The sequence below is a fragment of the Oculina patagonica genome, chromosome 5, assembly GCF_052425735.1.
Source record: "Oculina patagonica isolate OP01 chromosome 5, crgOcupat, whole genome shotgun sequence".
In the NCBI taxonomy this organism is placed as follows: Eukaryota; Metazoa; Cnidaria; class Anthozoa; order Scleractinia; family Oculinidae; genus Oculina; species Oculina patagonica.
In genome coordinates this window covers 14,990,598-15,016,595 of record NC_135762.1, presented here as the reverse complement: position 1 = coordinate 15,016,595, position 25,998 = coordinate 14,990,598, and the positions used below count along the sequence as shown (strand labels likewise).

At 39.0% G+C, this 25,998-nt stretch overlaps 1 protein-coding gene, 1 long non-coding RNA gene and 1 pseudogene across 5 annotated transcripts in view; all 3 read right to left on the bottom strand.

Annotated features, from left to right (window-relative positions):
* Positions 1–4,169, bottom strand: LOC144655729 (uncharacterized). Its single transcript, XR_013571192.1, has 3 exons — positions 4,032–4,169; positions 3,332–3,410; positions 1–1,191 (listed from the first exon to the last, which is right to left on the bottom strand). It is a non-coding gene; the product is annotated as an uncharacterized LOC144655729 (long non-coding RNA).
* Positions 4,170–7,895: 3,726 nt separating this feature from the next.
* Positions 7,896–15,901, bottom strand: LOC144655639 (uncharacterized; annotated as a pseudogene). The gene is made up of 3 exons (XR_013571167.1): positions 15,659–15,901; positions 12,930–13,582; positions 7,896–12,091 (listed from the first exon to the last, which is right to left on the bottom strand). The product of XR_013571167.1 is annotated as an uncharacterized LOC144655639 (transcript).
* Positions 15,902–17,749: 1,848 nt separating this feature from the next.
* Positions 17,750–25,998, bottom strand: part of LOC144655649 (protein inturned-like) — a 37,860-nt gene continuing 29,611 nt past the window's right edge. For all 3 annotated transcript variants that reach the window (XM_078515940.1, XM_078515941.1, XM_078515939.1), the window contains 9 exons: positions 25,770–25,895; positions 25,248–25,355; positions 23,695–23,744; positions 23,309–23,410; positions 22,037–22,185; positions 21,419–21,620; positions 20,405–20,591; positions 19,531–19,676; positions 17,750–19,271 (listed from right to left, as the gene is read on the bottom strand). In XM_078515940.1, coding sequence (XP_078372066.1) covers positions 19,166–19,271; positions 19,531–19,676; positions 20,405–20,591; positions 21,419–21,620; positions 22,037–22,185; positions 23,309–23,410; positions 23,695–23,744; positions 25,248–25,355; positions 25,770–25,895 — 1,176 coding nt within the window. In that variant the 3' untranslated portion in view covers positions 17,750–19,165. The remainder of the gene's footprint in view (positions 19,272–19,530; positions 19,677–20,404; positions 20,592–21,418; positions 21,621–22,036; positions 22,186–23,308; positions 23,411–23,694; positions 23,745–25,247; positions 25,356–25,769; positions 25,896–25,998) is intronic.

Genomic DNA, 25,998 nt, shown 5'->3' with positions numbered 1-25,998 from the left:
GTTAGGATCGAAATTAACCAATTACGTTTTTTCTGAGAGGCTAGGTCCGCGTGCAAAAATAAGCCATTTAAAAGACATAAACCTGTACTAACACAAGGCTAAAACTGAAATATTATTTGATAATTATTGCGACTTATTATTATTATTATTATTATTATTATTATTATTATTATTATTATTATTATTATTATTATTATTATTATTACAAGTGAAACCGGTAAAAACAATATATAATTATATATCCCATAGAAAACAGGTAAATGTGAAAATAGATTAGTGTGTATCAATCAGATCAATCTGCAGCTTACTTTCATAAGCAAATGCCCACATTGTGCGGTTCCAGAAAATATCCATACCCACCCCAAGGATGGTCATTGGAAATTCTGAGGGGGATGAGGGTCTCAATAGTACAAACATTTTAAAGAAAGTATGAAGCAAAACTAGAAATCCCAGGGGGTGGGAGGGTCCAAACCAAAGAACCATCCTTGGGGGAGGTATAAATATTTTTTGGAACCACACCCTGTGGAACCAAGCCTGTGCTGCAAAAAAACTTGACACATTAACTTAACCTGGAGTAAAATTTGTGGTCTGCGATAAAAATTATGTAAATTCTCTGTTATTTCATTATTTTTACATGTTTTTATTGAAACAAAAATGTTTTGTCATGAACCTCAGAATGGTTTTAAAACTTACATGTAATTAAGTGTCATTATTTACATGAAGCCTTATTGGGTTCTAGGAGAAGCCACGAGCCAAGCAGCCCACACTGCCGGAGCTTATCCCGGTATCCGCAGCATTAAGCGGCTAGGAATATTTCTACTCCCCCCTGAATGGGATGCTAGTCAACTGCAGGGTCCCCCCCCCCCCCCAGCATTATGTCGCCGGTACCCATTGATACACCTGGGTGGAGAGAGGCACTATGAGAGTAAAGTGTCTTGCCCAAGAACATAACACAAGTGACCTCGGCCGGGGCTCGAACTCGGACTGCTCGATCTGGGGTCCGGTGCACTAACCATTAGGCCACCGCGCCTCCCATCTTATTGGGTTCTGGGATGTTCATATTATATAAAAAGCCATCAATGTTACTTAAGTATATTCAGGTTTAAACTGGCAACATGTGGGAAACAATCATGTGATAATTTGAGTTCATTTTGACTAACAGGAATGCCCTTGCAAAGTCTTCCAAGTAACCTGTAAATAGAAACAAAACAAACAAAAAACTATTATTTTGCTGAAATTGCTATTTTCCAGCATGCAGACTGTATATTAAAATTAAATGGCCCTTTTCAGTGTGTGAAAACTGGCTGCTTTTATGTTAGGCCAGTGGATCCAATATTTTTTTCCACTTGCTACTGTAGATAGCCAAATGACATTTATGGATTTTTATTTTTTGTTGTAGGCAAGGAAGAAATCAATTTTCTTTGCACCCTTCCTTTCATTAATTATTGCAGAAAAATGTCATATTATTTTAATAATCTTTAAAAATGTTTTGGACCCTAAAACTGAATTTTGTAATCTGTTCATTTCAAAGCATTACATCACTGAAATCTATTTATCACATATATAGCGAGAATTTTAAGCAATAAACCTTGCAAATATAATTCTATATTTGTTATATTTCACATGTGAAAAAAGCGATACGTCCAATCAGCTTCGCATATAGCTTTCTTCACATGTGAAAAATATAACCAATCAGCATTTAGAGTAGTACGACTCAACCAATCACAGCGCGAGAATTCAAATGGTTTCCCGCGAGGTTGAGAAAGCGAGCAACAAGTTTACTCCCGACGGCAGTTTATGTTTTGAAAACATGGCTACACGTTTTCTTCCTTTACAAAAGTTTGTCTTTTAAGAACTTTATGGAAATGCAAGCCAACAGAAACACGCTAAGCAAAACCTAAAGATTACAGCAGTGATAAAAAATCATTCTTCAAAGGCGAAGTGAAGACGGGCGAAGGCGAAGTGTCGATAAGTGAAAGCGAAGACAAGACTTTCATCGGAACTAACAACACATCCGCGGACTTTCTAAGAATATTCAGGCACTTTTGGGATCGTCTTGGTTAAGTAAACTGCATTTTTAATCTGGATTTACGTGGTAATTATTGTTTAATTAACCGACTCGTTGTGTTGCCACAATTTGTTCACAATTCGCCAGTTAAAGACTAATTCGCCAGTAGTTTATTCGCTTGTGGCGAAGTTTCCTCGATGGGATACGAAGTTTTCAACGTAAATGTAACGTAGTGTGTTTATTTAAATAAAGTTTTTGTCTAGGAGAGTTTGTCGCCAGTAATTTTTCTTTTTTACATGTATATTATTGAAATAGCGAATTCGCTTGTAAAGCTATGTGCATTTGCAGCTTTGTTTTCTCGCGCCGTTATCTGCAGCTGTTGTTTGTCAAAAGTTTTAAACTGAAAAAATCGGCTTTAAGTGTTCAATGGTTGAATTCTCGTTATATATATAATAAACAAATTACAGCATAGAAAGTGCTTTGTACGGATTTATATTCACTCGTTGCAAAACTTTGGAAAACTCACTCGTTCGCTACGCTCACTCGTTCGTTTTCCCAAAGTTTTGCAACTCGTGAATATAAATCCGTACGGCGCACTTTCTATGAAGTAATCTATATGTATGGTATTCTTGTAGAGCAAGTTGCCAACAAAAATTAAGCTGAAGTTTATTTAAATCGAATTTACAGCTACTGCTTGGCTAATTTTAATTTATGAGTTAAAAAAACTTGGGTCTTGACAAAGTGCGAGCCAACAAGTCATGAGAGCCATTCCACTATATACAAATAGCACATTGGTTGGCCTAAAAAGCTCCCTGGTTAGCCTAAGCAGTACTCCAGTTAGCCTGAGTATAGTTAGCTGAGGTTGCTTCAGGTTATGCTATTTATTGGAGTTAGGTATTTTGGCTTGTATGGCACTTATGTGTCATGAAACATACGAGCCATGAAAGCCATTCCAGTTAGCCTACATAAGATTCCGGTTAGCCTATATAGTACTCTGGTTAGCCTTAAAAGCACTTTGGTTGCCAAAGGGTACATCATGTTGCTTGCAGTTAGCTTTATATTGGGTTTAGGGTTTTCTGGCTTGCTTAAGTTAAAGGCCTCGCGAATTTTTTACATTGCTACTTTAAAATGCTACTGTAGGTCATCCAACAACTAAAAATACAGGCCTTAAAAACAAACAGATTTTGTGTAAAGTAGACAAATGTCTGGACAAAAAGCAGATCTTAAATGCCTCAGGCAATGAATGTGTGTAGAGAGAAGGAAGGGAATTGCCAGAATTGACTGTCACATAACTATGTGTAAAACTAAGAGATCAACAATTACCTGAACTCCATAGTTTAACTTACTGAACAGTAATCCAGAATGTGCTGTCAAAACATTAGGCATTCTATTAGTCCCTGACCTGTAAACCACAAAATGCAAAGGAAACGTAAATCTATGTTTACCAATACAATAAAACATCATGGGAAGAACAAATGTTGAGTTAAGAAATGGTCTCATTTATTAAACATACCCAAAAAGGCATTCCAAAACGTGAATAGCACTGTTTAATTAAAGTCTAGATTAGCTACCAGGTTGACTGCAAGTAGTCTCTAGTCTAACTTAAAAAAAGAGATCACACTAAGCTGAAATGTTTCTTCCAATTTCAAACTTAAGGTATCACATAAAATCTTCCTGACGTAATTTTTCTTTGCGGTCTAAAATGGCCATTTGGTCAATATTTTGAGGAACATTTCCTCATGTATAAATAATGAAAAGATGCGAGTATTATTAATTTGGAAAACAGTAGCTTAAAATTCAGATAACGAACATAACTAACAGTTGTATGCCTCGACGAAATGACCGTCATTTAATACTATCGCCTTGTTCTCACCATCTATTTTTTTACGCCTAGCCAGGCTTTAATTCCAGTAAGCTTAGTTGATAATCATGATAAACGTCGAAGACATAAGCTTTAACCAGTCTAAAAAAATCATTGTTCAATGAGAAACGCTCACCTCAGTAGTCCTCAGGTCCCTGTTACTTTCTTTTGCCCACGTTTTCGCACGTCAATACTCATTCCATATTCTTCTTTATCCGGAATACAAATAAAGGAGGTTTTCCCCGCGTTTGGGGACTCGTTTTGATCGCGTCAAGAAGGAAAAACATCGACAAAACTGTCCTCTATAACTCAAAATCATGTTTTGTCGCAAAGTCGCCATTTTGAAAATGCTCTTCATGAGCCCACAATACGGACCACGGGGAATCCGCTGGGGTGACCACCAGCAGGGGGAGGGGGAGGGGCAGCTATTTAACTTCTCACAGGCCCACTTCCTTCGTCTGGAAGAAATTACATTCAACCTCGCGAAAAGCAATTGAAATGAGAAAAAACTGACAACGCTATTATAAAGAGCATACACTCCTCCCTTTGGCAAAATTTTCTTTTATTCCTACCGCAAATTGTTGTTGAGAAGGAAGCCAACAAACTTTTCAGTTGTATTTTTTACTGCCGTCCTTTTTTAGGAAAAAGTAATAATGGCCATTTTTAAAAACACTATTTAAAAAGCTACAACTTGGCGTAAAAAAATCTTAAGAGAGAGATACAGGTAAAGTTTTCAAGCGAATTTAAAACTGCGGTCCGTTCTGGTCACGTGACCAATGACGTCATAACAATAAAAAAGATAAAAATGTACTTAACATATAAATATCTACCAACATGTAATTTTTTGCTTCCTCACATTTAATGCAACGCCAGATACGCACTTGTACCCAGACTCCCACTTTTTGAAAATTGTACATAGCCCCCTTAATTTTTTATATTTTTTTCGGTACCCGGGCAGTCTGAAATACCTCACACCAATGTGCTTCAAACTGCAATGACTGCTTTTTCAGTAACAAAATATCTTTGTCACAGTGAGCAAAAACGAACTTCAGGGCAATGTCACGTGACTAATGACGTCATCGTCCTACGACTTATACAAGAAGTAGTTTATGGTAAGAGTTATTTCTATACGACGTACTACTCCTGCTGACTTCAAACTGACCAAGTTATTTGGCATTGACAATTTTTCAGTTGCAAAGGAGTTTGGGAAGGTTTTTATTATAATTATATATTATAATAATTATAACTTATCTGCGCGTCTACTTTGGCAGTTGCTTTTGTCCCTTACGACTGAACTAACAAACTTTTTGCCTCGTTATTTTTTATTTTTATTTATTTGTTTATTTTTGCACAAAAGTGGGGGGGGGGGGGCTAAAGCCCCCCTAGCCCTTCCCTCTGCGCGGTCCCTGAAATCCCCGTGACAGTGTCCCTTTAACATCTCATCGTCATAAATGTTATTTTGCCGTCGTGAGTAACTTCTTTTAGTCTTTTAGTCAGTTTAGCTTTTAGTTCAAAACTAAATACTTAATAGATAATTACTGAGGCTCACAGTATTATTGGGTGTATTGCAGGCAGCTCAGGCTGCAGCATTATAATTATTGACCCTCTTAAAACCCTATTTTTCTCTCTTTACTTTACATGGACGATTTTAGTCGCTTCCACACTAATTACAGAGTGAGAACAATACGATTTTTGTGGGTCAGTAATTATTTAAATATCAGGAGAGCTGTCACCTTGCACTAAGGAAAAGTTTGAGATACCTCTAAGTAGTGTGTTTGAGATACCTCTAAGTAGTAAGTTGGTGTGAAGTTAATTCCTAGAGAAAAGGATTCTAAGGACGATGGCGTAGAGCTCTTTATGGCTGATAAAACAGCATGCGTTAAATCTTCAAAACAGTTAGAAGTCACTGAAAAGCGAACGAAAATTATCGGATGCTCCTCAACACAGTTCGGCTAAGGAGATGGACAACATTGCTAAGTTACAATACAGCAAAAGCAAATAAGAAATGGAAGTTAACTAAGATCTGTCAAAGTTAGCTGATAGCTGAGAAATAGCCCAAATTTTAACAGTAAGCTGAGAAGTGGTATAAATATAATTTTAACTAATAACTAATGATAAGAATCTAGCAACTTCATGCAGACCCTCTATACACTCTACAGATCCCATCCTTGGCGGCAAAGTATCATAATTATTACTTTGATCGAAAAATTTAGATTGAAAACTCCTTTTGTGACTTCCAAACTGTAACCGTTGAAACAGTTAGGATCGAAACCAGCCAATCAAAAAATTACAAGTTTTCACGAGAGGTTCGCATCTTTCGCAACTTCGCTGGGTTTTAATTTCAATTTTTTTTTTGAAGAACTATTCAGTTGTATTCTTCAACGTAAATGAATGCAATTAAATGTAATTGATTAGATGATCATAATTTGTTAAGAAGTTCATTGTTTCGAAATAACACCCCATGGTTGATGTGCTTAATTTACGTCGCAGTGGATTACGGTTAGTCGTGTGATCACATAGGTGCAGCCGTTGTACACTCTATTTTTATAAGGACGTCTAATTTTCGGCCGAGGCTAAACGTTCTTAATTTTGGAAGATTTGAGCTAAAAATGTTCTTAAAATGTTTCTACCTTTTCAATTTTAAAAACAAAGTGGTATTGAAGTAAAATCACTCCTAACTGATACGATTGTTCAATTTTACCCTTTGTGCAATTTCGCATTTTCCTTTGTTTTGCTGTATGGGCATATATCATAAGGAATAAAAAACAAAGAAAAATGACAAATTGTACCAAGAATTAAATGGAACCCTGACATGTACATGGTCACGTCACTAAGGCCTGGTTCACATTGTGACGTAAATGGCAAGGTCACGCAAATGCAAATGCAAAAAAAAACACCTCATGGTGATGTTTTACGTCACCAGTGAGAACATTAAAGCACAACGACATAGTAGGGAGGTTATGTCGTTATATCGCAAGTGTAAGAAGACTTAATTATATTGGTTTATTTGGTTCCAGGTTGGATAAACGATTTGAGTAAGGAATGATATTCGCCACTCACAACAAATTAAAAAGAATAAAATTCGTTTTTACGCAATTTTCAGCCTCGGTACGTTCTTAGGATGTTCTAAAAGTTTTGGCCTTCCTTATGCTCGAAGTTCGTATAAATAAAGAAGGTTCTTTAAAAAAGCGTATTCCTTATGCTGCAGAATACACACACGGGTTATAGTTTTCAGTGAAACTTTATTTACAGCGACGGGTACTACACACAGGGAGACCTTGAGTGTAGTTTGTTTGCAATGTACTTTGCAATTGATAATTTATCTTACAACTGATTGTTTGAGGCATAAAAAATAGAAATTCTCTTATAAACTAAAAAGGAAAAACGAAAGAGATTCTCTATAAGAAGACTAAGTCTTTGTTAACTTACTGCTACTGAACCATAATGCACAACTGTGTCGCACGAGGACATACAAATTGAAGTTAAGGGTCTGCTTATGACAAGTCTACATACAATATACATATTAAATAGACACTGTTTGAGTACCTACTACCCGAATATGGGTTACAAAAATTAGATTTGCTAAAACGTCTAAAGTTGCAGACAATTTACACATTTCGCTTTACGCTCAGTGTTGCATGCTAATGATAAAACTCTCCTCTACTGCATATACGCTTTGAAATAAACAAATTAAATATAGCGACAGCACATCTGTCTGTCTGCCAAAGCATGAACAAACTTTCTTGTTATTATTGATGAAAAGTCGATATTTTAAGAGTCAAAAAAAACTTACTTGGTAGATTAAAAAGGAATAAATGGCTCTAAGAGCTCAGTTATAAGGCACAACGGTTCCTTCTGTTGCAGCTTGTCATTCACACTCTAATCCATACTTATCGGTGCTGTTTCTTTTTGCTGTTTTGACGCTTTGTAGCTATTATAACAATGAAAACCGTTATCGATTAAGTACCAATATAATTACTAACAGTTACACAGAAAATTCCGCAGAGAATTGAAATTAACAAAAGTCTGCTAGTCAGATTATAACCTGAAGTACATAATCGATAGCAGCCTCACCATTTCTGTACCGGTGGAAACTCGTGAGTGAATATTTTAATGGTTTTGCCATCTTTAAATGCCGCCCAACAAAACAGTTTCTTGCTGAGGTACATGCTGGTGCCCATCATTCCACATTCCATGATCAGATGATAGATACGTGGTCGACCAGCAAAGCTGAAGTCCAAGTGTCGGCTGCGATCATAAAGATGAATAGAAGCCTTATTTGGGTCGTAATCGTCACTGACATATCCTCTTGAGTCAAGAGTTGCAGTATTCACCAATCCTTCCATCGTTTGCAATTTCACAATAAAACGGCTTCCATTTTCGTGGCGGAGGTGATGCATAGTTTGGGCCCGTTGGCTCCAAACCGGGAAATGTTGAAGAATAAATCACGTTTACGACACCAGGACGACAAACAGGGACGGACACTTCGACTGCGCTCATTTGACCTGAAGCTTGACAGAGGTATTTGTGCCTTCCCCAGTGCATTTTCTGGCATGTCTTTCCACAATACCTTGTTGTCATGCAGCGCTTGCAAGATTTTAATTGGCAGTCACTTCGAAAGCAAAAGGCGCAGTTGGTTGTCGAGGCTTTCGTTAGTAGGTTGGTCCTCCCTTTCTCATTTTGAAAACAATGATTGCACTTAAACTCTGTTGACACCGTGTTGGGCAGAGAAACCTCTGGGACCCTACCCGAACCTATTTCAGACCAATGATTCCTTTCCTGTTCTCTGTGTTGCTCCATGAATAAAATTCGTAATTCAAGAGGGAAAGAATATCCTTCAAAGTGCCGCAGCCCTTCGTGAAAGGCTGGCCCACAGTTATCATGAATAACATTGTTCTGTACCACGCAAGCCGGCATTTCTGGACTTCGTTTGCCAACCCTTATACCACCCATCTTGTTGTTACATATCTTATTCTCTTTGTAGTGACCGCCAGAGTTGCACTGCACCCACACTCCCCACCAGAAGTTTTCAAATACTATGTTTTCCTGGAAGAACAGCACGTCATTCTTTGTATTCTTAAGAAAGGACACACGAAAACCATGTCCCCCATTGTGGTAAATCTTATTTCTTTTTATGGTCACATTTAAAAAAGATGATGTGAAGCTCCAGCCACAATAAGACCTTCGTATTTGTTGTCGTAAATTTCGGAATCAGTTACTTTTACGTCTTCTTGCCATGTGACCAAAGGGAGTACCAACGTTAATTCCTTCAGTGTTTCCATGAACGAGGCATTCGTCAACCACTAGATTTCCACGATCAAATACGTTAATTCCAGACGAGTGGAGTGGTTTGTTTCCATTTCCTCGAATGTGGCATTTTGTTAAAGAAGCGAAGGACCAATAACCTTTTACTATTATCCCGCCACCTTTGCTGTTACTTATTTTGCATTTATGAAATGTTGCCATTCCATCAACTGTAACTGCTGGCTCGTCGATTGAGTTACAATGAAATTCGCAGCGGTCAAATTCCACATTGCCAAAAATACAAACATGAATGCTTTGTTGCATTTCAAAGTTAATGCTTTGAAAACAACAAGTATTGCTCGAATTTAAGTGATTCCACTTATTATGGTAACATCTGAAACGTTTTCTATTGCAGCTATATTAGTGTCCAAGATATGAATTCGGCTTCCTTGAAACAGTCAATCTCATACTGACCGTTTTGCACCAACAAAGACCTTCTTCCTCGTAACAGAATTCAGATTGTGTCTATAGAGCATCTTTAAGTGTTTTTGAAGAGTCGACAACTTTCCAATTTCTGTCCAGATCTTTGAACTCGTTTTTGAAAGTCTCATAACGACGACAACAGTTTGTGTCATTGTAAAATGCGATGCCTGCGCAACATAAAGCGGGTTGCTTTCTTCCGAGACCATTTAGAGCCAAAGCTTTCCTTGAGTATCCTTTCCAGCAGTTGGGCATAATGTTAATGTACCTTTCAGAATCTCGAAGACATTCTTCAAACTTTCCTAGTTTGAGATAGGCAGTTGCTCTGTTGTTAAATAGGCGTGGGTCCACGTTTTCTGTTCCCTTACTGGCCTCAATTGCTTTAGTGTAGGTCTCGACTGCTTCTTTAAAACGTTCTTTTTTGAAAAACGCGTTTCCTTGTAAACGGATTTCATCGATGTCAGCATCCTGTTGATTTTCAAAATGTGCAAGCTTCTGATTGTCAATTGGAGGTTGAGATGAGTACAAGACAATTTTCTGCAACATTTGGGAAAGAGGGAGAGTATGGGGAAATAGCTTTCTAAGCTCGTCCAGAGAAAGAGCCACGTACTCACTCGTGCCCGAGTCCAAAACTTGAAATGCAAATCTTTCGGCTTCCTTGGCTTCCTCTTGATGACCATGTACGCTTAATTTCACAGCGTTTTCGTATATAACACGAGATGTCTCACGAGTTAATACCACTGTTTTAACTTCCCTTTCGATGTCCTGTTTTTCCAGTAAGGACTTGAGATGATGCTGCAACTCAGAAGCATGACTGGTTAACTTTGACCACAAGTAGAACCGAGAAGAATCAGCAACAGAAGCAGATGCCTGTTCTTGTACACTTTCCGAGACATCTGTAAGGATTTGGTCTGGTGATGAGCAACGCTGGAAGGAATGATGAAGAATTCGAATGGCTGTAAGCAATGACGAGGCGGTTTCTTGAATACTCATTCTATTGCGAATGACTTCCTGAACCATTCGGTGCAACCAAAGGGATCGTGGAGTTTTTCTCTGAAAAAGGGAGAACTTCGTCAAAGTTTCCATAATTTGGATCTTCGTGAGAGAAAAGTTCGGGCTTTGGCCAGGCGGATTCTCGACTGCAATCAATTTTGTGTTGATGAGCTCTTCTTCAATTTCGTGTGGTGTCAAAAAAGCAGCAGCTTTCACAAACGTGGATGCCACTTCTCCATGGGGTGAATTCTTAACATACTCAAAGTTTATAAGCCACGTGGTGTGAACTGCCAGGCGACTTTTGGCCTCGTATTCCCATGATGGCTTTGCTGGATGCTGGCTCAACAACTTTAGTCGCTGACGTTTGTACTCTTCAAGATACATACTAATGGGACATTGAAGCGCTGTAATATGTGCAGCAGCCTGCTCTAAAGCAAGAGGCAGACAGCCAAGCTCACGGACCAATTCATCCAACGCTTCCTCCTGTCCTGCACCATCACAGACACCACTTCGGGTGAGAATAAATTTCTTTGCCACGTCTTCGGAGAAAGAGAAGATTTCCACGCAGCAAGACGGCTCCAGATCTATAGATTCACAAATTTCCTTTGGTTCGCGTCTCGTTGTTAGCAAGAGATGGCCGGTTGCCTGCCTTTTCCAACGACCAGACAAAACCTTGCGCATTTGCTCAGACAGGTTTAATTGGTCAACATCGTCAAGAACCAATAACCAGGCTTTCTTTCGCTGGGAAATGCACTTTAGAACCTTGGACAGCGTCAAATCAAACGAATCCGCCAGCATTCCTAAACGTAATGCCAGATCGTTCACGGAGTTCTCGAACTTTCTGTCATCTTCCATGGAGACCCAAAACACACCTCCGTCGTATTCCGGTTTACGTTTCCATGCAAAGTGAGCAGCTAAAGTGGTTTTTCCACATCCACCAAGACCACAAATGGCTGCCGTCTTTAATCCACCGTCACCCTTGAGCGGGAAGCACCTTTCCAGGAAATCTACTTCTTTTTCTCTTCCTATAAACCATTTGTTTTGTTCTGGAGCATCGAACACGACCTCTTTGGAATCTTCGGAAAATGATAAACTGTCCATCTTTGTCCTTAGGACATCCAAATCTCTTTGCATATCCGCCTTCTTGATCTCCAACGTTTTGCAGAGGCTCTCCACTTGTTCTTGTCTCATTTGCCAGTGTAACTCTGATGTTCTAAGCAGCTCTTTCTGTTCCTTATCCTTCACGATCATTTCTTCCTTGATTTCATCTTGCTTGCACTTGAAGTCTTTGCTCCTTTCTTGCAGATTTGTGACTTCCTCTTTAAGTGAGGATATGGACCTTTTAAACTCAGCTTTGAATAAGGCAAGAGTCGAACACACACTTTCTACATCTTTTTCCTGCTTTCCTCTGTAATCATCTAACGAATAAGAAAGAGTTTGCACCTCATTGTGTATGACGTGAAGAAGAGCGTCATCGAGTGGTTTACCAAGGCAAATCTCCAGTCCTGTTTAAAAGGTAAAAAAACATGCATGCATGTTCAAAACACTACACCGACTGAATTTCAGAAGTTTAAATTCTCAAGATTATTTGAATTCAAATCTTGTTGGAAATATAGCAGCAAAACGATAAGCTTCTTAGTGCATTAACGCTGATCTAAATAATTCTTGTCCAAAAACTACCTGCTGACGTTTTAGATAGGATCCACAAAATCAAAATTCAAACGGAAATAGACTTAGGAATGAACGTTTATTCGTTTGTCTCACGATGAATCGCTTTGAGGTGTTGATCGCGACGTTTCCACTGCAATGGTATAGAATAGCAATGGAATAGACTTTAGGCAATCATATACTAAAGTTCCGCTTAACATTTTGAATCCAAGGGTTGCGTAGCTTGAGATTGACAAGATCGGAAATGGCTTGTAACTTTAACTTGCCAGTTTAACTAGTTTAGTGTGATATCAGACCGTCTAAAGTCATATTCGGTTTTAATTCATACGACTAACGTTTAAAATTCGATGACCAAAAAACAGGAAGTTTTTTCAATGGAATATAATTACAGAAAAAATTAGATGCAAAGAAAGCAGAGTTCTGTTACCAATTCAATTTATCAATATCAATTTGTGTGTCAAAACAAGAGAACTTGATCACATTCGAAACCCGGTATGACATGGTTACAGAAATTAGAGAAGAGAATGAAAACACATACAATTATTAGTTTAAGCCTGACTGCCAAATCATATAAATTATATATAAACTGCACGGTTATCCATGCATCAATGGCATTCGAGAAAAAATTGTAATATTTATGATCAGTGTAAGTATAATGTTATACTCCTACCACACCTTGTTTCCTCCATAGTTTGAGTTCGTCCAGAATTCTTACTTCATCAGCAGGCGGCAGCGCCAAGTTTGTAACCAGTGCTTCCATGAGATCAAAACAATTGTCGTAATGTGCTTCAGTCCACGTTGGGAAGTCGCAATGTGCCCACTCATTACGTACGTTAGACCTCACATCTTCAGCAAACGGTTTAGAAGCCGTGAATGGTGCTGCCCCACAAAGAACTGCCAGAGCTGCTGATGCATCAAAGGAACTATTAAATGCATTAAAATGTGCCATAAAAGGCTTCATAAACAGCTTAGCCAAAGACACTTCATCTTTCACACAGTAGTCATAGCGACGAGGGTCTCGATGCAGGGCGGCGTTATTGTTGATGCTTCCATAGTTCAGTTTCACTGTGCTTGGCGCAATTGTTTTCTGGTGAGCTGCGTATGTCTGCCTGTCTAGTCCAAAGTTTCGCACCATATGTTGGTAGAATGGCGTCATTTCGTTTTTAACCTTATCTCTGAGACATGGAGTGAGGACATTTTGAAGAGCAATGCCCACCACTAACCACCGTCGCTGCTCCAAGGATGTCCCGGATGAGGAAGCCATATCTGTGCTTTTTTATCGCCTTGTCAGTTTAAGTACAAGTCGGGTTTGCGATTTTGATGAGTTCCTACGAGCAAGCAAAGAAACCACTGAAATGGTTGAACTGCTGAAACTGGAAGGGTCGACTTCTCACGCTTTTTGTTTAAAATAGTTCTAATTCCACCGTTTCGTATGGTAGTTTAAAGAAATTAAGAGGACTCTATGGGGAATTTTTTTTTCTCTAGCCCCTACGATGACTTGTTTTCTTGCTAACATCTGTTCATTGAACAAAAATATAAATGGAGGTCATACAGCTACCTTTTTCAAAAAGGGCTATGTCACGCAATTTTAGGCAATTTCGGCACTGACCAACTGTTCATAGAATTAACTGAAATATCACAATAACGGCTTAAGACTGTAGACAACATTCGACTGATTAAAACGGATTGCGTTTGGGTAAACTTGAAAACGTCGGCCTGACATTTTTCAAGTTTATCTCAATTGTATGAAATTGTCATTTACAGCTCGAAAATCATCCTTGTTTGTTATGTGGCCGTGATTTTGCCAAGAAGACTTTTGCTCTGTCAATTAAAGTTGGCTCTTTATTAACGAAAATACAAAGAATTACCTAAAATACCGTGACCTAGCCCCTTTAAGGGACCGTTGATTGTTTTTTTTTTTTTTTTGGGGGGGGGGGAGGAGGGGGGAGGGTGGAATTTGATATAATGCCAGCTGCTTCTTCATCGGAGATTTTTACCGTTACCCCCTTCACAATCCTAATTTTTTATATGACCTCTCCCCTCAAAAAAAATTCTGACAATTTAAACTCATCAAGCAAGCTGGCGCTGAATTTAGAATAGAAGAAAAAACTGCAGTTTAGTGATAATAATAGTCTTGCTAGTGTTGGATGGGGATGTGAGTGTAATTATTCTGAGTGAGACCCCCCCCCCCCAATTACAGAGGGAATTTTGTTTCGCATGACCCCCCTTTGAAGGCATATTTTTTTGGCCTGCCCTCCCCCCCTTGATAGCTGGCTTGACCAGCTCTCAGTTGGCTTGACAGCTCAGTTGGTTAGAGCGCTGCACTAGTATCGCAGAGGTCATGGGTTCGATTCCCGTTCAAGCCTGAATTTTTTTCAGGCTTCCTTTTCTCAACTGCTTAAGTTGAACGGTACATTACCTGTGATGATCTTTCATTTGCTTAAAATGTTAACAGTATGTTAATCGTTATTTGAAGATCGATAATCAGAACTTGTTGGCCAATAATTCGGTGTTCGGTTAATTGATCTACTTATACCATTACTAGCATCGAATGATTTCGGAAGTTTTTTTAGTTTGAGACCTCTCAGACACCGCATTTCTATGACCGTGTCACAAACAAAAGCACATGGATAAAATTCATTTGTTTATTTCTTAGAAATTGCTAGAGCTTATTAACAACACTGCAGACACAGTCTTTATTCCCAAGGAACACAGGGCCGGAACATTATGTACTTCAATACTCAAGTGATAAGAAAATAACATCGCAATAATAATGGAGAAAAAACATTGAGCCTTCGATTGGGTAACGCAACGGGGTCATTATTTATGACGATCGTAGCATGTTTCTGATACTTATTTACCCGTGTTTACTTTACACTAAGAACGTCTGCGTAGGAGGCTAACTTCACACAGGAAGAAATAGTTTCTTGTTTTGTTTTGAATTAAGTAAGCCTTCATACGCGAAAGAAACAATGCCGGGCTGATTTAAACAAAACCGAAACAAAATAAATGAGCTCTGTATGATGTGACAAACCGTATCAGTTATAAAAGCCAGGTTAAGGTTACATGTATTTGCTTTGACTCCTATTCTTCTTAAGAAAATGTAACAAATCTCTATGCCCAAAACAACTAGAAACAATCTTTCTCTAAGCTAACAGAGCACCAAACAGAGAAACCACCACAAGAAAAGACAGACGAGTCGACAAACCAGCACAAAAAGGGCAAACTATCTTTTTACACAGATCGAATAACAGAATATTAGCAAGCAGTTGGAAATTATTGCAATTGCAAAGCTTTTCCTCTCAAGTCACGGCCAGTAAAAGATAAGAAGCGTTCTAAAGGACTTAAATCTGAGTATGAATATTACAAATGCATGCTTGCCTCGTAAAGAACAAATAACTTACCGGGACCGGGAAGAGACCTTCAGATCACTTCTCCTTGCCGCGGAGTATACCAACTTCCGGGTTTGACAACTCTCAATCGAAGAGAAGCTTGTATCCAACTCAAATTAACCAGAAACCACGAACCGACTATTGCCTAACTATTCTTCTTGTTTCTGGTTGTATTTCTGTTTCTTTAGGGCGAATGCAGAATCTTTCTGAACGGAAATACTTCATGCCTGGCGAACTTTGAACGTCGTGCAAATCGAAAGTGCTTTGTTGTGATCTTATTTTAAATATATCCGGGACATTGTTTTTTTGGCAAGTCACGGAAGTCACGCCAGATTCGAGCTTTTCTCGTCCCCAGGGCCCAACGTCCATCTTAGAGACGATGGGCTCTGGGGTCGGAATACATAATTTCTGTTGAAACAATCGAAAGGGTTGAATTGCAATGTTGGAAGAAAATCTTTGAAAGAATGTGTGAATTACCCTGTGACAATTGCTATACCTATAGCAGTCAGTCAACAAAGGAGCTAGAAATTTGGTTTGATCACATTTCCCAATAGGTGGCGTTAGGGCTCTTTAAATAGACGAAAACGTAATCATTAATCATTTCGAAAAAAATACCATCTTTATTATTTATTAATCATTTCGAAGTTGACATTTGTAAAACTGGTACCTTGTTTTACCAATAGATTCTGCCCTGAACCAACTTATTTTTTTTTTTTCATTAATTTATGGTAACCCTGAATCTCTTTGACACAATTGTTGAAAACTCGGTAAAAATGCCTGTTTTGCAAACTAGGGCCATCCCAATAAAATGTTTTGTTTCCCATCGCCCCGTCTCTTGTGATGGTGGGTCGGTCGGTCGGTCGGGCAAAAAAAAAATGAACACTTGGAGGGTTCTGGGTTCCAGAGAAGGCCGGGCTGCAAAGTAAGAAAGCCTGATTACAAAGTCAACTCGTTCGTTATTCCTTATCAAATGTCTCAACAGTCTTTAAATAACATAGTATCGATGTTTAGTAAGGACAAAGACATCACATCTTACTAAACAAACAAGATCGTGTGCTTGTAAACTGAAGTACTTGCTTCCTTGACTAGTGAATTTAGATTTTTTTTTACTTTTCGAAAAAAAATGGGGGTCGGTCGGGCAATGGGGGGGGGGGGGGGTGATGGCCTAGACAAAAATAAATCAAAAAGAATAAAACATTCACCATTCATATGGTACGTTTCACCCCCGGGGGTGGGGTACTCCTATATGTGGCCTATATAGGTATGTGCCGCCCGATAGGGTATGGTTTTTGAGGTTCTCAATCCTTAAATAGGGTATCATTTTTGCTCTTTTTGGCAATGTGTTTCCGGTATGATCCCTAGATAGGGTACCTAAATTCTATTAGCTAAAATAAACGCCCAGCTAAACGAAAAAAAGATATCTTAAAACTGAATTTTCTGTTCAGGTATTAGAAAAGCGATTTTAGAAAGATGTGTCTTTCCGTGTGCGGTTAGCCGTTATTTGGGTCGTCACGGAACGCTTCTCCTCCCCTTGAATAGGGTGTCATTTTTCGGTTTTGAGCCTTAAAAAGGGTATCAATTTTCGCTTTCTTTATCCTTAAATAGGGTTAGGGTTTAAGAACCTTGGCGGCACACCCCTATCCGAAGTTTATGGGAGTACCCCCCCCCCCCCGGGTTTGACCTCTTTTGAAGTCATGGCAATGAATTTTGACGTGATAGGTGCCAATTTATTCATTGGTAAATCTAAACAAATTTCTACCCCAGAAAAAAATCACGTTGAGAAACTAATTAAATTGCAAGGCTGGCACTACAGCAAGGGCACTTTTAATGAACCAATATTTTAACTGGTACAACTAGTTTTCTTCAGGATCAGTGCTAGAAAGAGGTCAGTGCCAGCCTTGCAATTTAATTAGTTTTTCAACACATTACGGTGACGTCTGGTACGAGCATTTCTGCAAAAACAGACCCGGCAACAAGATGTTCTGTGTTTTACTCTGTATTGTGTGGTTTTCTGCATTTAAAAGTTTATTATAAAAATCATACTTGAAGCTTCCCTCATGTGAAATAAAGCTCACTGAACCTTGGATAAAAAAAGGCAAAAAATTCCAAAATATCAAAACGTTTTATTAAATACAACTTTCTGTGGTATTTGTATTTATAATTCCTATATAAAATAACGAAAACTAAATTGGCTATGTTATATAATTTTCAGTCATTGATAGTTTTGACTTGAGACGAACGCTAAACTTTATGTATATACACATTCTTTATGATAATTAATAGATACTTGTAGAATAACGTTTGCCTATCCCTTATGCAATCTCGTCCCAGGTTCTATAGGCCGATCTCATACAAGATAGCGTCCACTTCGACAGATGCGCATATTAGCAAAGTTAATCCTCATTGGTCCATAATGTTAATGGGTCACGAAATCGACGATTTCAAGGAGGAAAGATTGCGTGACTAGCTGAAAGAATGAAACGTTTTGAAAGGTTGTCACGTCATGTTCCATGACAATTTCTTCCAAGAAAACTGCAAAGACGGGATTGTGACACAGTTAAGGGCGAACCATTAATTTTTAGGGAAGTCTTAGTGGGGTGGTGAAATACCTACAAAGCTTATTACAACTTTTGTAGAGCCACAGAATCGTGCACAGCCAAACACGGCATAGAAATATCTTGCTAAACAATGGAAGAAAATAAAATGAGAGCATTGGTTTGCGAAATGAAAAAAAGTCCTAAAAAGGGCCTTCCCCCTCCCCCATCAAAAATACAATGGTCCGCACCTTTGTTACATGTTTCCCTGAATTCATCGCACTTCAAAAGAACAATTTAAAGACTCAACTGGTACCCTAATACACCAAAAGCATCGATCAGATGTTTTCTGAAATAACTCATACATAACTCAATTTCATTTCCCTACTGTGTCTCATCTATTTAGAGTTCAACATGCAAACATATCAAAGTCAGTATACTCAACTCTTAATATATTTTGAATTTACTTCTTAAGTAGTTTCTCTTAAATTTCGCAAACGTATAACGTTACAAAACGGCTACAGGTATGTCACGTCACGTACGACTGCATGACTTTTCATCGCACTAGCACCACGCAAAGTGAATCAAATAATTTAAGTCTGCCGCGCAAAAGAGTGGGATTTTTTTTCGTTCTATTTATCTGGCTAATATTAACAAGTATAGAGTAGGCGCCCATCAAAGGATCATGAAGATCTCCTGTCGTGTAATTTGAAGTTTTCGTCGTATGACGGCCTTGTGTTTTCCCGGTGTTTTGCAATGCTCTTGTTCTAAGTTTCTGTCAAAAGTGAATAACTGGTCATGTATGATTTTGGTCCAAATAATTCCGGTTCTGTCCCTTCGCCACCAACAAGCAGTAAAACCTTGAGATAGTGGCTCTAGTCTCGCTAAATTCTCTCGTTGATAATGTCCATTCTTGTCTGGCACAGTACATCAGATGCCACAAATCCATGGAGCAGAAATTTTCACAGGACAGCATCCATTCCGGTCATACACCAAAGCCCAGTTTGAAGGCCAACTCCACGGCACATTGGGGCACCGACTGGTGATGACAAACGTACAACTCCCGAGGGTGCTCCCCTGGTAAAAGGCGCCTAAAAAGAAGTAAAAAAGGACCTGTCAAAATGTCGCTTACATTTCCACCAAAAAATGAAATGAGAATACAGGAGTCTATCAGGATCAAATTCTAACTTCCTCTCAACTTATCTCGATACAAAGTCACTCGTACAAGCTATGAGAATAAACGAACTGATCAGTAAGAGGGAGAAAAATTGAAAACAAATCACCTAATTCACCCAAGTCAGGAGCGAAATTTCCTTTTTTGTGGAATTATATCAACTTTTGTAAACGTACCCTATAACCCAGTACTTGAGGACTGAAGTAACTTTCTTCTGCTCCGCGGAGTTTTCTGGTGTCCTGTGAAAGAGCACGCCATGTTCTATCACTCCTTGCATTCCAGAAGGCGTAAAACGAGCTCGACGATCATTGTGTTTTAACCGCTGCGAATAAAGAAAGGAAAAGAACTCATACTTAACTCTTCAGTTTCATTTGCAAAACATTGAAAAACAAACATCACAGCCAGGAAAGTAATGCTCAGTAGCTTTCGTTTGAATGGTCTGGGAACCTTTCACCTACAGACTTAAACGTTATTTAGAATCACTCTTTGCAAAACATAATAAACAGTACCACATGAAAGTACTGCTCAATAGCTTTAATTTTCATGGTAACACACTGGGATTTCACCTATAGACTCAAAAGTTCGAACTATTCCTTGTACACCATAAGTACAACTATTCTATGTACATGAAAGTGCCGCTCAATAGCTTCAATTTGAGTGGTAACACACTGGGTAACACAATTTGAGTGGTAACACACCTATAGAGTTAAAAGTTCGAACCACTCATTGTACATAATAAACCAAAGGACAGCACTGCTTCACTGAGTTCATTTGAGTGGCCACACTTGCGCTTCATACATCACCTTGGAACCATCAAGGGCGGCACAATGAACAGTACCACAAGAAAGTACTGCTCAGTAGCTTTCAATTAAATGGTCACAAACTGGGTTTTATCTAGATCTAGAACCACCTTGTGCATCATAAAAAAACAGAAAAATCCCTAAAAAAAACACTACACTTTCCATAAATGAGAATGAGAATGCGCTAAAATTCTATCCACAGTTTGAACCATATTAAAAACTCACTTCAGGTTTCAAGTTTGGAACTTACTTGTTTGTAATAAGGAGAAAACAATCTACGCATCGACAGACAGGTTTTGTGAAACGTGTTCACCACCTCTGCATGCACTGCACCACCCGTGAGGGGTGCGTCTGCGTCGGTTGGACACACCACAATGCCATGGAACGAGTCCCAGCTGACATAATGAAACAACGTGTTCTCTGTACCGCCTGTCAACCTGAAACGATCATACAACAAGATTTACGACGCACAGTCGAGAGAAAAGAATGCAGTGACATAAAGAAGGGTGATAAACTGAGGTTTTCAAAAGGCTACTATCATTTTAGACTACGGGCAGTCGAGTGGGTAAGCAAAAGGGGCGCGCAAGAAAAAATGGTCTATAACCAAGTTTTTGTTTTTTTTTATCGCAGTTAAATTGAGAAGTTCAAGAACACTCCTTCATCGCTGAAAACGCAACAATAATGGTTCATTGCCCCGGAACGCGTTAGCAAATGAGATTGCTCACTAAGTTTAAGATGGAAATGGGTTAAAATATGGGCCCAATTTACCAAGAGAAAGTGAGAAAAATTGGTTTTGAGGTGATTCTCGGTTTAACGTTTCACTGGGCTGATTTCACTTGGAATAAGCAAAATAAAACAAGCAGAAAGAACATTTTTTTTTTTGTTCTTATGGGAGCGTATGCTCGCTCTTGTTACGCGCTTGTGCTTGTGCCTATGCCCAGAGAAAACCAGCTTAAAGTTCCAGCCCATGCTCCCCAATGTTGTCCACTGTGCCAATACTCTCACAGCGCCTCTCTCCACCCAGAAAAAACGAATAACCCGAAAAAAAATTACTGGGGTGCTGGGCGGGGTAGGGAAAACCTGGGATAAACAAGAATCCCATCATGGGGAAGTAGCGATATTATATTGCTAATCCCCTACTCCCTAGCCCTCTCATGGTATATTGCCAGTTGCTTCAAACTGGCGTCAACCGTTGGCCCGTTCAGTTAAGAGGCTCAGAATTAGCTATAAACTTAACTTCCTACTAATAAAAAACTGTACGTACTTGGCCGTTACCATCTGTGACAAGTCAGGAACATTTTCAGGTAAGCTCTTCCTGAACGTGCCGGCAGAGTTGAGAGAGTACTGGGACCGGAACGATCTCAGTTTGCCTTTGATGCCGAAGCTGCCCATACTACCGGAGCTGTCCGAACCTTTCCGACGAAGTGTCGAGGGTACACTGCCACTGTCGGAGGACTCAACTTCGTCTGGAAAACACATTTGAAGATATGGTTATCACAAGTCAAGGCGAAAATAATAATAATTATAATAGTTTATTCATTTATAGTGCGCTTTTAACATAAAAAAATGATCAAAAGCGCATCACAATATTAAAATCTTAGACGAAAAAGAAAAGAACCTAATAGTATAGAAACTGATTTGTCATGCGAAATACAAGGAAACGAAAAGGATAAAAAAGGATAGATCACGGCTTTACTACATGTAAAGCTTGACGAAAAAAGAGAAATAGCAATGGTCGAAGAGGAGTTTCTGCCATACACCTATCCCATACAGCCAACATTTTCTCCAAATACACAGTCTTTTTGCCCATTCGAGTCACTAATTTTAAACCACTTGACTCGTCATGGTCTAAGCATGCACCATTATCGTAATGTAAGAGTACCTTGAAGTCTCAAGTTGTCCACACTGTTGTGTTTTTTCTGTAGAGGTGTGTCTGAGCCGCCGACACTTGATGAGGATTTGAGCAGTGATGGTGGATTAACCAGCAACATGTCTGCTGAGGCTAATGGTGGATTGTTTGGACTTCTCAACCTTCGGGAGAAAACATTTTATTTACTCGTATCTATAACAAAAATTCTCGATTTTGATTGGTTCTGCGCGATCACGTGGGTGTCCAATTACAGGTATCCTATATCCTGGATAGCTGAAACTGGACACCTACGCCATTCGCGCGTGAATTACGTTCTTTTGAATGGGTTCTTTCTGGCTGTTTTCCTGCTTTTTGCACAACCAAATGAATTTACCTTTGACTTTTTCTTACAAAAAAGGTTCTCAAAGACTTCCTAACCTTGAATTTTGTTATTTATACGATTAATTAGTAATTGGACCTCGTGTCGTACAATTCAGAGAGTAATCGTGCTCTGAATTGTACTCCACTCAGTCCAATTCGTACTATTACTAATCAATTGCATGTATCACAATGATGGATTCAAATCAAGGTTGATTCCCTCCTTAATTAGATCCCGGTTAGGAGACAGCTCTCATAGCAGACAAAATCTTAGTCACTATCGTACAAGAACACTACATTCATAACTTCTTGTTTTGGGACACAGACAATATCCATTACAGGACCACCTTTCTTCGATTCACCAAGTTGATTCTGGTAATTAACATGTAAAAAGTAACGAAACAGTGCAATCCCGTTTTCCTGAACCTCCATAGGAAACGAAAATTGGTTTGAGAAATCGGTGGGTAAAATTGCAGTGTTCACTGACTGTAAGGAAAACCATTTTTGATTCAAGTTATCAGAAATTTTAAAAAAATCAAGGGTCGAGAAATCGGTATTCCACTCAGTGTTTAGAGCGGTTTTCACTTGAGTGTCGAAAGTAAATTGCGTTTGCTTTGGTTTTGCATTTTTACGCTTTGTGATTGGCTTAAAAATCTCGCGCCACTTTCTCAGCCAATCAGGAGTAAAACCAAAACCAATCGTGACTCGCTCGCGCACGTTTTCCCGCGCTTCGTGCCGGCTACATGTATTTGCTTCGAGTTTTGATTGGTTCACTGGATTGTCTGTGTCCTTTGTGATTGGCCAGAGTAATTACTTTGGTTTTGGTTTTACGACACTCAATTGAAAACTGCTCTAGCAACACTTAACTAATTAAACTTAACTCATGTTGCCCCCTAATAGAGAGCCTGCTCGCAGGCTATTACTTACCTTGACTCACAAACGGACGGAATGTCCAAAGCTTCAATCTGATGCAGTGTGTTTTTCACTTGATCCACATAGTAGGTATCTGGAGGGGGATAGCCCTCAGCTCTGTGAAATAAAAAAGAAAGAAATAGCCGTCATATCTGGGAAAAAGTAACCCTGGCTAATAGTTAACGCCATATGTTTTCCAGCAAGAAGCAAAACAAGTAAGCGAGATAAATAGCCACGCGAAAATTGACGGTGAAGCGAGAAACAAAAGCCCGCCTCGCTCCCAATCTTTGCGCGGTAATTATGACAACCTTTTTTATTTCGCTTCTTGTTCTACTAGAAGTGCCCTTAGTATAAAATGTACCACATGACGCGCGGAATGAAAATCAGGGTTAGACACTCACCGTCTTGAGATACCACCCGCCTCTAACAGAACACACGTCAGCCAGTGTTTCTAAAACAAGTACAAATGAAAATAATACAGTTAACGTAACTAAACAAAAAATATGGTACATGATACTAATCACCTCCATAACGATTCTACAGTAGAAAGGGTCTTAAATACTCTGTCAAACATTTTGGTCATCTACCAACCTTTTTTATCCAACCAATAATCCTAGAAGTTTTAAGTCTTGCAACAAACTTTTATTTAGTTACTCTTGAGTACTACGTCTAAAGTTAAACTCGGCTACGGAATGTGTCATCACTAGATATTAGGAGTGTCTCAAGTTTGCTCTAATCTCAAGCTTGTAAAATGTCATAATGGACATGATCTCTTTCGGAAAAACCCGTTTTAGCAGTTAGATTTTAAATCTAACTGTTAAAACGGGTATTTAAATACTTTAGGCAGGGGGGGGGGGGGGGGAACAACTTCCCATACATTCTCTTATATGAAATCTGAGCGATGCTCTCACAACTTGCAAAGCAATCATCGGGGCGGTAGTCAGCGGATGTCTCTAAGGCGCATGAGCAGCTCCTTTCTTTGTGAACTTGCCAAAACAATAACAACATGGGACCAGTGAGAGAGTTCGATTTTTTTATATGTGTAGTAATAAAAAAGACTTTCTAAGTTTTGTCTTTAAAGCAGCGAAAATTTCTCCGGAAAGGTTCTTGGTGTCAATATGTGGTGTTTGTTATGAAATAAAACCATCACGGGAATGGTAATGAAAACGTGGCGATCGAATATTCCCGCGCTGGTCGGAGCTATTGTTCTTGCGCTATTGTTCTTGCTCTATTGTTTCGAGGTTGTTTGTTGACTTGGTTTTTCTTTGTTTTACTTCATTTACAATCCCCATGTGGGCCAGTTGAAAATCGTGGTACAAACATTTGCATTTCAGCACTGAAAAGTAGCACGGCATCACAAAATTCTGCGTTCTTAAAACTACACGACGATGACGAAATTTTCGGATTTAAACACGCTGTTTTTAGATTTTTAGTTAAGAGAATTGAACCCCTTTATAATAAGTGATTCCACGACATAGCAGCTTCCATTTCGCGGGAAAAGATTGCCTGTTGCATCATCATCCAAAAACCGCTGACGACATCGTGAATTGATCGCTTTGCAAGTTGTGAGAGCATCGCTACTCGGTCCCAGACCTCGTTTCTTCCCCCCCCCCCCCCCTGACTTAAGGTTTTGACCTAGTTTATACACTAAGGGCGTTTTCCATACGTTAGAACTGACTGGCCAGATCAGAATTTCGTTGTTAGTCAGATTTGTCCCTGCCAAATCGGTCAATGCATAAATATTATACACTGTTGTTGTGGACTTGTGGGAAAACCTTGTGGAAAAGGTCCATTTCACAATCAAAACCACCGGACAAGCTGGCCAGTTGTGACTAAAGGAAAGCGCCCCAAGTGTTTCCGTTAGTGTTGCGATCAATGCCAATGGATGAATTGAGGATGTATTTGAAAGCAGTATTTATAAGTTGCCAACATGTTTAACAGGATATAAACTCACCATGCCTACAATGAGTAAAAAATATCTTGCAGTTGGTTCATAGTATTCCAACTCAGACTCTACTTTCTTGTTTTCGGATCTGGATTGTTGTCTTCTTGTTGGAAAAACCTAACACACAAGTTGAAAAAGGCGCAAAAGCAATTGGTCAATGGTACAGTGTAAATGTTTGGGGTACAAAACAGCAACAATTTAGGCGAACCAGGGTTCGTACTGTTTTGAGCATTTGAAATTCCATGACTTTCAATGACCGTTTCCATGACCTTTTCAAAGTTTTCCTTAACCTAAATTTGACCATTTTTCTTGGAAATTTTCAAAAACTATCTTGATTTCGGGTTCGTTTTTACCCTTTTCTTTACAAAATATAACCTGCCTATTTTATTCTGTACAATCAATTCAATACCATTTCCATAACTTTTGAGGCCTGGAAAATGACGTTCTAAAATTCCATGACTTTCCAGGTTTTCTAAGACCTGTACAAACTCTGCCATCGTATATGTTTATTTCTTATCATTATTGACATACCTCTCTCCAGACGACTAACTGACCAACTCTCTGCTCTGCACTCATGGCCAGTAAACAATGATATTTACAATATAATACAGCATCTTCTAAATCTTCTCTGGTTAAATGATTGGCGACTAAATATCCCTGAAATGATGTACAAAAAACAGATAGGCATAGTCAATGCAAAGTGCAATAGAGTACTGTATTAGACAATACGAAAAATTACATAATGGAGTGAGTAGGGCCA